Here is a 12,422-nt window from a genome sequence, read left to right as displayed (position 1 = left end):
GACCTGTAAATCGCAGAGCAAGAGCAAATTGTAAGAGAACTAATACTTCAGATACTGCAAAACCACATGTTCTAGCAGTACAAGTATGCATAACTACCTCTTTCAATTAACATGATTATTATATGAATTTTAAAGAAATACTTTCTAATTACTATGCAAAACTACCACAGCTAACTGTTAAGGGCCTTTTTTTTTTAAGATGGTAAGCTATACAAACATTATGCTGTGTATCTCATTTCATTACTGGTCAGTTGCATGAAAAAGGATTTCGATTCCTTGTTTTGAGTGCAGTTCTCGTTTCAATTGTTGGCTTCAGCTCTTGAACTGAGCAGTTCCTCTTCAGTGGATGGCCCAGGCTCTGGGTACTCAAATAAGCTACAGCTTGCTCATGGGGGACAGTGGAGGGGGAGGTGCTGATCTCCTCTCTGGTGACCAGCTGTACGACACAAGAAAACGGAATGAAGCTGCATCAAGGGAAGTTCAGATTGGACATTGCGAAAAGGTTCTTCACTGTGAGTCAGTCACTGGAACAGGCTCTGCAGGGAAGAGGTCATGGCCCCAAGCCTCTCAGAGTTCATGGAGTGTCTGGACAATGCTCTTAGTCACGTGGTTTAGTTTTAGGTAGTCCTGTGAGGAGCAGGGAGTTGGACTCGATGTTCTTATGGGTCCCTTCCAACTTGAGATATTCTATGATCTTTACCAGGAAGCCCTGCTCTACTCTGAAGGACAGGCTCTACGCCAGTCACAAGTGCTTCAAAGTTCCACTATCGTCACTGTAGCCGGGCAGCCCAGTACCTTAGCTTTTGAAGTGCTACTTGCAGCACTGTCCAATTTGAACAGTGTAATTAATAATGAATATCTGCTGTATGAAAGAGCGCAAACTAGTTGTTATCCAGGACTATAAATCCAAAAGACATGTATATGAATCTTTGTATAAAATTTTCAAAGCACTGATGGATTTTCAAGTATGTTTGAGTACCAAGAACACTTGCTATTGATGAAGCTATTAAACACTGTGTAAATGAGAACCTTTTAAATTATTACATCTGGCAACTTAGTTTACATAATCTCATTAAAATCAAACCCAAACAACTCTTTTCTGTTGTTGTTGGTAGTGGTTGTTGTTTGTTTCACCACCAGCTTCTTGTGTGACACTGGCTAATCAAACTCCTTATAATTCAGTTTCATCCTCAAGTCAGAATGCATTTTTTACCACTGTTAGGGCACTGCAACATGTTAACATATTTTCAGCTGACACACAGTGCAAACAGTATGTCTAAGGATCACCTCCATCCCCACAAATTTTGACTAAGTAATGGAGAGATATTAGTTGTTTAGCTTAAATAAGTAAGTTTTAGTTAGAATAAATTACTTACGGTTATAATATGGTGTGATTTGCTTAGTTTTACTTAGTATAAGTAGCTAAATTTGCTGAAGCCTTTAGGCTGCAATAGAGTTAATTTTCTTAGTAATTTTCCCAGCAGCTGGTACAGTGCTGTGTTTAGTCTTTTAGTATAGGAAAAACGTTGATAACACACTGAGGCTTTGGTAATGTTTTCCCTAAGCCTGGGACTTTTCAGTTCCCCATGTTCTGCCAGCAAGCGCAGGTGCATAAGAAGTGTAAACCAGAAGATAAGGAGGCTCCAGCTGCCAGCAGACACTGCAAATCAACAAGGTAAGAGCAGTTGACAGCCTGCCTGCCTGCACACAGAAGAACAATCCAGTAAGGTGTCGGAAGACCAAAAATCACCACTGGACTAAGAGACATGTGAACAGTACGTGAGGGGTGGATGTATACACTGCAAGGATATAATTGCCCAGGCATTTTTTTGTTCAAGGTCCTGCCCTTTTCAGAGGCACCCAGCCCAGGTTGACCCCAATGCTGTACCTTTCAATTAAATTACTCATTTTTATAAAATCTGATGCCTGAGACTCTGCTGCAGAAAACCTAGAGTCAAGCCTGAAAAGAGAGGGAGCATGCCCAAGAGTAAGTGTGTGTGTTAGCAGTCAAAAGGGGCACCCATCAGCCCAGTGGGGTCACCTGCTGTGAAGGGACCCTGGTCCTAGCAGTTAAAGACTCAGGTGGTGTGTGTGCAACTCCTTGAATGGTGTGTGAATGCTCTGGCAGCGGCTTCTCCTTTAACAGTAACATTTTCAGAAAGCTGATCTTTTAGGCAAGGCTTTGAGTTCTGTGAATTATAGTACTTCACACTTTCAAAAACATGACACAATATTTCATATAGGTTTCTTATGATCTCTCAAAGTAGATTTAAAAAAGTCTGTCATGCACTACAATTAAGATGGCAAAACTTCCCCCTACAACACAAGTATCTGTTGCCAATATCTGGAGTTGCATGATCATGCACAGAAATATGCAGTGTAATGAAGGGAAACAACGCACCTCTTTCTAAGAGAAAGAACAGGACAAAATTGTGTAAGTGTACATCATACATTTATTACTGAACAACTCTCTCAACTCCAAAATTGGGCACGGGGATTAAAAATAAAAATTCATTGCACTACCTAGTAAAGCGTTACTAGTAACTCTCATAAAAAATGTACAAATTTTGTTAAAAATTTATCAAGCCTTCAAATCATTTGGTTACAGATATTTATAATACATTTAAAACTACAAGTTAAATGATACAATAGGATATGATTTAAAGAAAACACTTGACAAAATATGATTCCAACAAACCCCCTAAGCTTTCATAATCATTCACAAATCTGAAACACAAGTAGCAAAATGAGGTAACAATGTACCAAAGAAAAAAAACACAACTTTTACAAAGGCCCAAAGATAACTCAGTCAAAAATGTGTTTTCTACAATTAAAATTAAAAATGTTGGTAAACCTCAGCCCAAGTATTCTACAATGTATTAACAGCTGTGAAATCACATTCAAGAGCCTGTACAAAATGGCATACAACAAAAGGCTTTAATTTTTTTTGTAAAGAAAGCCACAAAATGAGACATTGGAATTATCTGTAGGCCTTGGTATCCACTAAAATGTCAAATTAAATTGACAGTTTATGCAAAATCACAGTAGTGCCAATACGATAAAGCAAAAATATTACAGGTTGGTTTTGTGGTTTGGTTTTTTTTTGAGAAGAAGGAGCCAGGTGATGGCAGAAAGGCAGTGAACATAAAAGAAGTCTAACTGAATTCAGGTGCTGCCAGGCACCATGGCAGCCTGTGGAATTACACACAAATGTGCGTAACAGATGGCAGTTAACAGCTGAACATGAATCCTCCTCCCTTGACAGCCACAACAGAGGACTTGGTTGTAGCTTGCCTGAGCTGATTCAGAACATATGCACGTGTGCTGTTTATACACACTAAACACAGGAAACAAGTCCACATACATCTGCAAGTCCCATGCAAATGAAAGAACCATTCCAGAAGAGATGAGCCATAAGAGTGCAACAGTTAATTTCGGGATTTTATCAACTTATACCCTCCATGTCGTAGATCTCCCACTGCCTCACAGAGTTTTACTGGGGAAAAAGGGACATTACACATCACTATTTCTCCAATTACAGAAAGAGGACTTCTTTCCCTTGGCTTCAGAAGAATGTGTCTTGTTCATTTGTATGCAGCTTAGAAAAAGTACCATCTTTCCATGCTTCAAACTGAATACTAAGCACAGTACTGTTATTTATGTTTAAATCTGTACACACAGAATTTTTTCTTTTGCAGTTATATAAAAGAGCCTAAGTTTTTTTAAGACGTATGTGACATGCTTTTTAAACAACATGATTTTATTTGTTAAAAAAATAAATTTTATTACAGGTAATTTAACCTGCTAGGTGTTATTCTGAAAAGCCCATTCTTAACTCCACTGGAAGAGAGAAGAAATTCTAATATTTTGAAGTTGATGTGATAGCATTTTTATTTATTTAGTGTTCTTAAGTATGGAAAGACTCACTGTTTTTGAGAACTACTTGCATAACTAAACACAGGGAAGAACATCTGAAATAGGGCAAAATTGTGCTTTTATTCTACCTGCACCAAGAGCTGCAACTGGTCTGTAGAATATTCAAAGTGGGAAATCAGCATGGAGAACATCTAACACTGTTTGAAATTATAACTGATACTACAGCACAGGAGCATGCAGAAGCATCAGAAATTATAAAGAATAAACTTAAAGCTGAGAATGGCAGCAAGCAGCAATATTGCTAATTGTGCCACTTGTGCTGCTGCAACCAAAGTAATGACACTGAATTTAGGAGAATTTTGTGGCAAAAAGTGCATCCTTTAAATAACTATGGTATGCAGACCTAAATATTTTGCTAGAACATATCGAAGATGTTAACAGTCTGAGTGTTACAAATGAAGCTAAACCGTTTTTCAGTAGCTCAAATACACCATTATTCAGAGCACCTGAATAGAGGTTATCACCTCCTGTTTCACAGCACTGTTCTGGAAGGTGTTCCAATTTTCTCCTACAGTGGAACGCTCTGGAAACTTGACTGCAAAAACCAAGGGAGTTCTTTCTTCATATTACACTCCTCACAAAATAAGGAGGGGCAAGAAGCAGCATTGGGGCAACTGAATTCTGCAGTTAGTGACCAAAACCCACCTTCTCTTGTGATACAATGAAGAAAATCAGAAGTTCTACTTCTCTGAGAAAATGCTAAAAATTTTATTTTATTCATGAAGTTGAAGGAATAAAATTGTAACCTTTTACAAGTTATTTTAGTTGTATACAAACTCCCTTGTAAGTGACAAAGAGTGTATGTGATTAGAGCCAATATTTAAAAGCTAAAAGATTATGTCCTTAGCAAGTACAATGGCCAAAAGTAAGGATCTGTTGCACAAAACCCCAAGTGTCCCTTCTTCTTTTCATGGAAGAAGCACATAACTGGCAAATCCAGGTAGAAAAAATTAAAAGGGAAAATTAAAAAGAAAAATTAAAAGAAAAGCATCAGTATTCGTATTAGCAATTGAAAATTTTAATATTGCTAAATGATTTGTGTGATATTGCAACTTTATATTGATAAAATAACTTGTAAATTAGCCATTTAAAAATCCAGACTTTGTAACATATGTTAAAAACCCCAAATTTACTCATGTATGAACCATCAATGCACTCTTTAGTGGTAAACATTTAAAGCCTCCAATGAAGGGGAAGCATAACAGCTGTTTGAATAGTAGGTAGAATGGTCTTCATACTTGTAAGTACATTGGGGAGGAAATACTAAATGTCTGTAATTGCTGCACCCATTGCATTCAGTGTGCAACTGCAAACACAAGGAAAGGAACCAGTGTACAGTACTAGTACTGTTTAAATAACACACAAGATTATACATTGCAGCATAGTTATTACTACATACACACATACGTTCTCAGTACATGCTGGTATATAGGTTCTCAAACACACATGCACACTCAGTCACTTCATGCATCCTCTTACAAGCAAACACACATTCACACCATTCATTTCTGCTCACAGTATCTGAAGGCTCTATATAAGGTAGATTGCTATATTGTTTGGAGCTACCACTTTTTTTTTTTCCTTTTCCTTTTATATAAAAGCACATGCTAAAAGATCACGTCCACAGTAATCTCGCAGCAACACTCGGAATGATCACACAAAAACCAGGGAATGTTAGTGCACACACAAAATTAAGCTAAAAAAAATATCTTTGGAGTTCCAATCACACTGTTAGTATAACAATCCTGTTACTGTGAAGACTAGTTATAAGCTTTATAATTGATTAAGTCACACAGTGCAAAGTAAGGTCCATTGACCCTTTTGTGTAAAGGGTAGGCTGGAAGCCACATGGGTAAGTTCAATAGATAGTTCATATATACATGTGACCAGAAACACCCAAACCAGATTTGTGCTCTTAGATTGGTCATTCTGAATCACGATGCACTTCCGAAGCATCAGCTCTACAAATTGGGCAGGTACGATTTGCCTGCAAAACCAGAAACAAAAGAGGGTTTACTGCACTGACAATTACATTGTTAAGGTAAAGTTTATATGACGCTGACATCTGTGAGTACGGAAAAGCAATTCAAGAGTACTTAAAACAAGAGAAGGCAAAGTGAGCTTATGCCTTTTTTTAGAGTTTTTTTTTTTTTGTTATGTTAGAGCGGTGTGATAAGTTTAGCAATTCAAAATTATGTTTACAAAAAAATTGTGCCTTTTATCTTTAAAGATAAAGCAAAACAGTAAACTAGGCTTTATCTAAGTGCTGGTGGTTTTATTAATGCAGATTCATAGTTATAGTATATTGCAATCAGATGGATGCAACTAAAAAGCTGTATTGCGTGCTGCAGAGAAACCCACCAAAACCAGACTAGCAACTTTGGACTGCAAATAAACATCCTATATGAGGATGTCATTTTGTCACAAGCTCTACTGATCAGGGATCACATCTCTTCATACTCTGTTTATTCAGTTATTCTCACAGAAATCTATCATACAGACTTGGTCAATGCTGAAAGCAGACCAGGGGAAAAGTGGGGAGAGAGGGGGGGAAGGCAAAGGGGAAGGAGAGCGGGGTGGTGGTGGTGGTAGTGGACAAACAGCAGGGAGAGGAGGGGGGAGACAGGGAGAGAAGAGGGGAGGGAAGAGACAGCGGAAGAGATGGGGAAGAGAAGGGGAGAAAAAGGGAGGGAGAAGATGACCTGATGAAACAGGTATTCAAATAACACACACGAGCATGTCTAAATTTAGCCCTTCAGTAAAGCACTCACTGAAAATGTCCAGTGACTCTTACTTTTATAGCTTCCTTAAAAAGATAAGACACATGAAAAGTAACATTCCTTAAGCTACTGGGAAAGTACTTCTGCCTTCTCATCCCCTTTTTTGTAATAAAGGCTAATTTCATTTTAGCAAAGGATGAGCAAACGCCCAAAACAAATATGTAATAACTATGAAAGGGCAGAGTGAAGAGAACTCTTCCCTGCCCCAAAATTGCAGGACAAACCACTGTCAACTTCAAGGTTTTTTTCTAAGGTAGCCAAATGTTTCAATGAAAATACACATGCAAATCATAGAATTACAGAATGATAGGGATCAGAAGGGACCTCTGGAGATCATCTAGTCCAACCCCCCAGCCAGAGCAGGGTCACCTACAGCAGGTTGTACAGGAAGGCGTCCAGAAGGGTTTTGAATGTCTTCAGAGTGGGAGACTCCACGACCTCTCAGGGCAGGCTGTTCTAGTGCTCTGCCACCCTCAAAGTAAAGAAGTTCCTCCTCATGTTAAGATGGAACTTCCTATGTTCAAGTTCATGCTCATTATCCCTTGTCCTATCACTGGGCACCATTATCCTCCTAGCACCGTCTATTTAAGTATTTGTAAGCATCAATAAGATCCCCCCTCAGACTTCTTTTCTCTAGACTGAAAAGACCCAAGTCCGTCAGCCTTTCCTCATATAAAAGATGTTCTAATCCCCTAATCATCTTCGTAGCCCTTTTCCAGCAGTTCCCTGTCCTTTTTGAACTGGTGAGACCAGAACTGGACACAGTACTCCAGATATGGCCTCACCAGGGCAGAGTAGAGGGGAAAGATGACCTCCCTCCACCTGCTGGCCACACTCTTCTTGATGCATCCCGTGATACCATTGGCCTTCTTGACAACATGGGCACATTGCTGGCTCATGGTCATCCTGTTGTCCACCAGGACTCCCAGGTCCCTTTCCACAGAGCTACTCTCCAGCAGGTCAACCCCCAACCTGTACTGATGCATGGGGTTATTCCTCCCCTGGTGCAGTACCCTACACTTGCCTTTGTTGAATTTCACAAGGTTTCTCTCTGCCCAACTCTCCAGCCTGTCCAGGTCACACTGAATGGCAGCACAGCCTTCCGGTGTGTCAGCCACCCCTCTCAGTTTTGTATCATCACCAAACTTGCTGATGGTACACTCTATCCCTTCATCCAGGTCATTGATTAATATATTGAACAGGACTGGACCCAGTACTGATCCCTGGGGAACACCACTTGTTACAGACCTCCACCTGTCAGCCAGTTTTCAATCTACCCCATTTCCATTCATCTAACCTACACTTCCTAAGCTTGCCCATGAGGATGATGAGGGAGACGAGGGTGTTGAAAGCCTTGCTGAAGTCAAATTAGACAACATCCACCACCCTCCCCTCATGCACCCATCCAGTCATGCCATTGTAAAAGGCTATCAGATCAGTCAGACATGATGTCCCCTTGGTGAATCCACGTTGACTCTTTCTGATAACCTTTTCCTCCAGATGCTTTGAGATGATGCCCAGAATGAGCTGTTCTATCATCTTTCCAGAGATGGAGGTGAGGCTGACCAGACTGTAGTTTCCTAGGTCATCCTTCTTGCCCTTTTTGAAGGCTGGAGTGACACTGGCTTTCCTCCAGTCCTCATGCACCTTGCCTGTTCTCCAGGACCTTTCAATGATGATGGAGAGAGGCCCAGCAATGACTTCCCCCAGCTCCCTCAGCACTCACGGGTGCATCCCATCAGGAACCCCAGACTCGTGGATATCCAATTTACTTAATTGACCTCTGACTTGATCCTCTTCAACCAAGGGAAAGTCTGCCTTCCTCCAGACTTTCTCTGTTACCTGCAAAGTCTAGGACTCCTGAGGGCTGACCTGAGTAGTAAAGACTGAAGCAAATAAGGCATTCAGTAACTGCGCCTTCTCTCCATCATCTGTCACCATGGCACCTGTTTTGTTCAACAGCAGGCCCACATTTTGCCTACTTTTCCTTTTGCCTCCGATGTACTTGAATAAACCCTTCCTGTTGACCTTGACATCCTTTGCCAGATTTAATTCCAAGGAGGCCTTGGCTTTCCTCGTTTTATCCCTGTAATCTTGCCAAGTGGTCAGTCCCTTCTTCCACATACTGTAAACTTTCTTCCACTTCAGCTTTTTCAGAAGCTCCTTGCTCAACCATGCAGGTCTCCTGCTTCCCTTGCCTGATTTCTTGTTCTTGGGGATGCACCAATCCTGAGCTTGGACAAAGTGATACTTAAATGTCAACCAGCTCTCTTCAGCCCCCCTACCCTCTAGGGCCCTAACCCATGGGATTTCTCCAAGCAGTTTCTTGAAGAGATCAAAGTTAGTCCTCATGAAGTCCAAGACGCAATCCTACTTGTCATTTTATGCATACTACACTTAATCCTGAACTCTGTTTTCTCATGATCACTACAGGCTGCCCCCAACCTTAATGTCCTCCACCAGTCCCTTTTTGTTTGTCAGTACTAGGTCCAGTAGTACACCTCTCCTTGTTGGCTCCTCCACCACCTAAGTCAAAAAGTTATCAAAGTCAATACACTGGAAGAACCTCCTGGACTGTACATGCCCAGCTGTGTAGTCTTCCCAGCAGATATCAGGGTGACTGAAGTCCCCCCTGAGAACCAGGGACTGTGATTTTGAGGTGATTCTCAGCTGTCTGTAGAAGGCCTCATCAACTTCCCCATCCTGATCAGGTTGCCAGTAATAAACACCCACAACAGTGTCTTTCATATTAGCCTGCCCCTTGATCCTTACTCACTCTTCATCCGCCCCCAGGGAAAGCTCAATACATTCTAGTTGCTCTCTCACATAAAGGGCAACTCCACCACCTCACCTTGCTGGCCTATCTTTCCTAAACACATCACAGCCATGCATGACAGCGTTCTGGTCATGTGAGCTATCCCACCAGGTCTCAGTAATTGCAATGAGATCATGGCCTTGTGACTGCACACAGATCTCAAATTCTCCTTGTTTGTTCCCCAAGCGGAGTGCATTAGTGTATAAGCATTCCAGAGAGGCAGTTAGATCAGTTTCAACCCCTCTGCCGTGGGCAGGGACACCTTCCACTACATCAGGCTGCACAAAACCCCATCCAGCCTGGCCTTGAACATCTCCAAGGATGGGGCATCCACAACTTCTCTGGACAACCTGATCCAGTGTCTCACCACACTCACAGTAAAGAATTTCTTACTAAAATCTAATCTAAATTTACCCTCTTTCAGTTTAAAACTGTTACTCCTTGTCCAACCACTACACTCCCTGACAAAGAGTCCTTCCCCATCTTTCCTGTAGGCCCCCTTCAGATACTGGAAGGCTGCTATAAGGTCTCCCCAGAGCCTTCTTTTCTCCAGGCTGAACAACCACAATTCTCTCAGCTTTTCCTCATAGCAGAGGTGCTCTAGCCCCCTGATCATCTTTGTGGCCCTCCTCTGGACTTGCTGCAACAGGTCCATATCCTTCTTATGTTGGGGGTTCCAAGAGTTGGATGCAGTATTCCAGGTGGGGTCTCATGAGAACGGAGTAGAGGTGCAGAATCACCTCCCTTGACCTGCTAGCCACACTTCTTTTGATGCATCCCAGGATGCAGTTGGCTTTCTGGGCTGCAAGTGCACGTTGGTAGCTCATTTTGAATTTCTTGTCAATCAACACTCCCAAGTCCTTCTCCTCAGGGCTGCCCTCAATCCATTCTCCACCCAGCCTGTATTTGTGCTTGGGATTGCCCCAACCCAGGTGCAAGACCTTGCACTAGGCCTTGTTGAACTTCATGAGGTTGGCACAGGCCCACCTCTCAAGCCTGTCCAGGTGCCTCTGCATGGCATCCCTTCCCTCCAGGGCATCAACTGCCCCACACAGCTTGGCATCATAGGCAGACTAGCTGAGGGTGCACTGAATCCCACTTTCTGTGTCACCAACAAATACATTAGGCAGCATCGGTCCCAGTACCAACCCCTGAGGAATGCCGCTCAGCACTGACCTCCATTTGGACACTGAGCCATTGACCGCAACTCTGAGTGCAGCCATCTAGCCAATTTCTTACCACAGAGTGATCCATCCATCAAATCCATGTCTCTAAAATTTAGAGATAAGAATGTCATGAGGGTCAGTGTCAAATGCTTTGCACAAGTCCAGGTAGATGACGTCTGTTGCTCTCCCCTTATCCACCAATGCTGTATTGCCATTGTATAAGGCCTCCAAATTTGTCGGGCACAACATGCTCTTAGCAAAGCCATACTGGCTGTCACCAATCACCTCATTATTTTCCATGTGCCCTAGCAGAGTCTCCAGAAGAATCTGCTCCATGATCTTGCCAGGCACAGAGATGAGACTGACTGGCCTGTAGTTGCCCAGGTCTTCTTTTTTGCCCTTTCTAAAAATGAGGTTTACCCTTCCCTTTTTCCAGTCAGTGTGAACTTCACTGGACTGCAACGACTTCTCAAATATGATGGATAGTGGCTTGGCAACTTCATCCACAAGTTCCCTCAGGACCCGTGGATGAGCCTCATTGGGTCCCATGGATTTGTGCACCTTAGGGTTCCTTAGATGGTGTCGAACCCGATCTTCTCCTACAGATTGTGGTCCCTCATTCTCCCAGTCTCTGACTTTGCCTTCTGCAACTTATGGTGTGGCTTTAGCACTTGCCAGGGAGGACTGAGGCAAAAAAGTCATTGAGTACCACAGCATTCTCCATATCCCAGGTGACCAGGTCTCCCGTTTCCTTCTGGAAAGGGTTCACATTTTCCCTAATCTTCCCTTTTTTAACTGACATACCTACAGAAGCTTTTCCTGTTGCCATTGATCTCCCTGGTGAGATTTAACTCTATCTGGGCTTCAGCTTTCCTAACCTGATCCCTGGATGCTCAGACAATTTCTCTGTATTCCTCCCAGGCTACCTGTCCTTGCTTCTACCCTCTGTAGGCTTCCTTTTTCTGTTTGAGTTTCTCCAGGAACTCCTTGTTTATCCATGCAGGCCTCCTGGCATTTTTGCCCAACCTCCCCTTTGTTGGGATGCATTGCTCCTGAGCTTAGAGGAGGTGATCATTGAATATTAACCAGCTTTTTTGGGCCCCTCTTCCCTCCAGGGCTTTATCCCATGGTACTCTGCCAGGCAGATTCCTTAAGAGGCCAAAGTCTGCTCTCCTGAAGTACAGGGTAGTAAGTTTGCTGTATGCCCTCCACGCTTAGATAAATAATGAAGTATCTACCATTCGTAGCATTAAACAGAGCATTCAGTGGGAGTAATTTCTTGATAGGAAATGCAGAAATAAACCCGCTGTGCTAGGATGAAATGAATACTTATGGACACCATATCACTGCTTTTTAAGTAATTTTTCTAGATCGTACATAAACATCATGTTTTCAATTTAGTTGCGTTCTTGTGCCTTTCATGAAATTCATTCCCCCTTCCTGGCATTTAACACAACTCTTTGGTGCAAAAAGAGGAATAAGGTGTACATAATATTTTAATATTGACCTACTATCTAGCCGCTCTTCCAGGCAAACTTACTTCTTGTACTGTAAGGAGAGAGCTGCACAATGAACCAACTGATTTATTTTATTATATTTTATAGAAATTTACAGCTAAAGTCAACTGCATTTAGAATAATGGATCTGTAGGGCTACTAGAGTCCTCTAAAAAGCATTGCACGACTTTGGCGTTCATTGATCAGAACCAAGTTAAACTATAGTTAG

At 42.0% G+C, this 12,422-nt stretch overlaps 1 protein-coding gene across 1 annotated transcript in view; it reads right to left on the bottom strand.

Annotated features, from left to right (window-relative positions):
• Positions 1-4,634: 4,634 nt before the first annotated feature.
• The window catches only part of RNF38 (ring finger protein 38), a gene marked incomplete at its 5' end in the record, with an annotated part of 123,308 nt that continues 115,520 nt past the window's right edge, over positions 4,635-12,422 (bottom strand). Inside the window, one exon of the mRNA XM_082497622.1 lies at positions 4,635-5,923. Within this exon, the coding sequence (XP_082353748.1) occupies positions 5,861-5,923 (63 nt within the window). The 3' untranslated portion in view covers positions 4,635-5,860. The remainder of the gene's footprint in view (positions 5,924-12,422) is intronic.

The sequence above is a fragment of the Vanellus vanellus genome (assembly GCF_965231255.1).
Source record: "Vanellus vanellus genome assembly, chromosome: Z".
Lineage (NCBI taxonomy): Eukaryota > Metazoa > Chordata > Aves > Charadriiformes > Charadriidae > Vanellus > Vanellus vanellus.
Note: the sequence above shows the minus strand (reverse complement) of the source record. Positions and strands in the feature narration are given on the sequence as shown.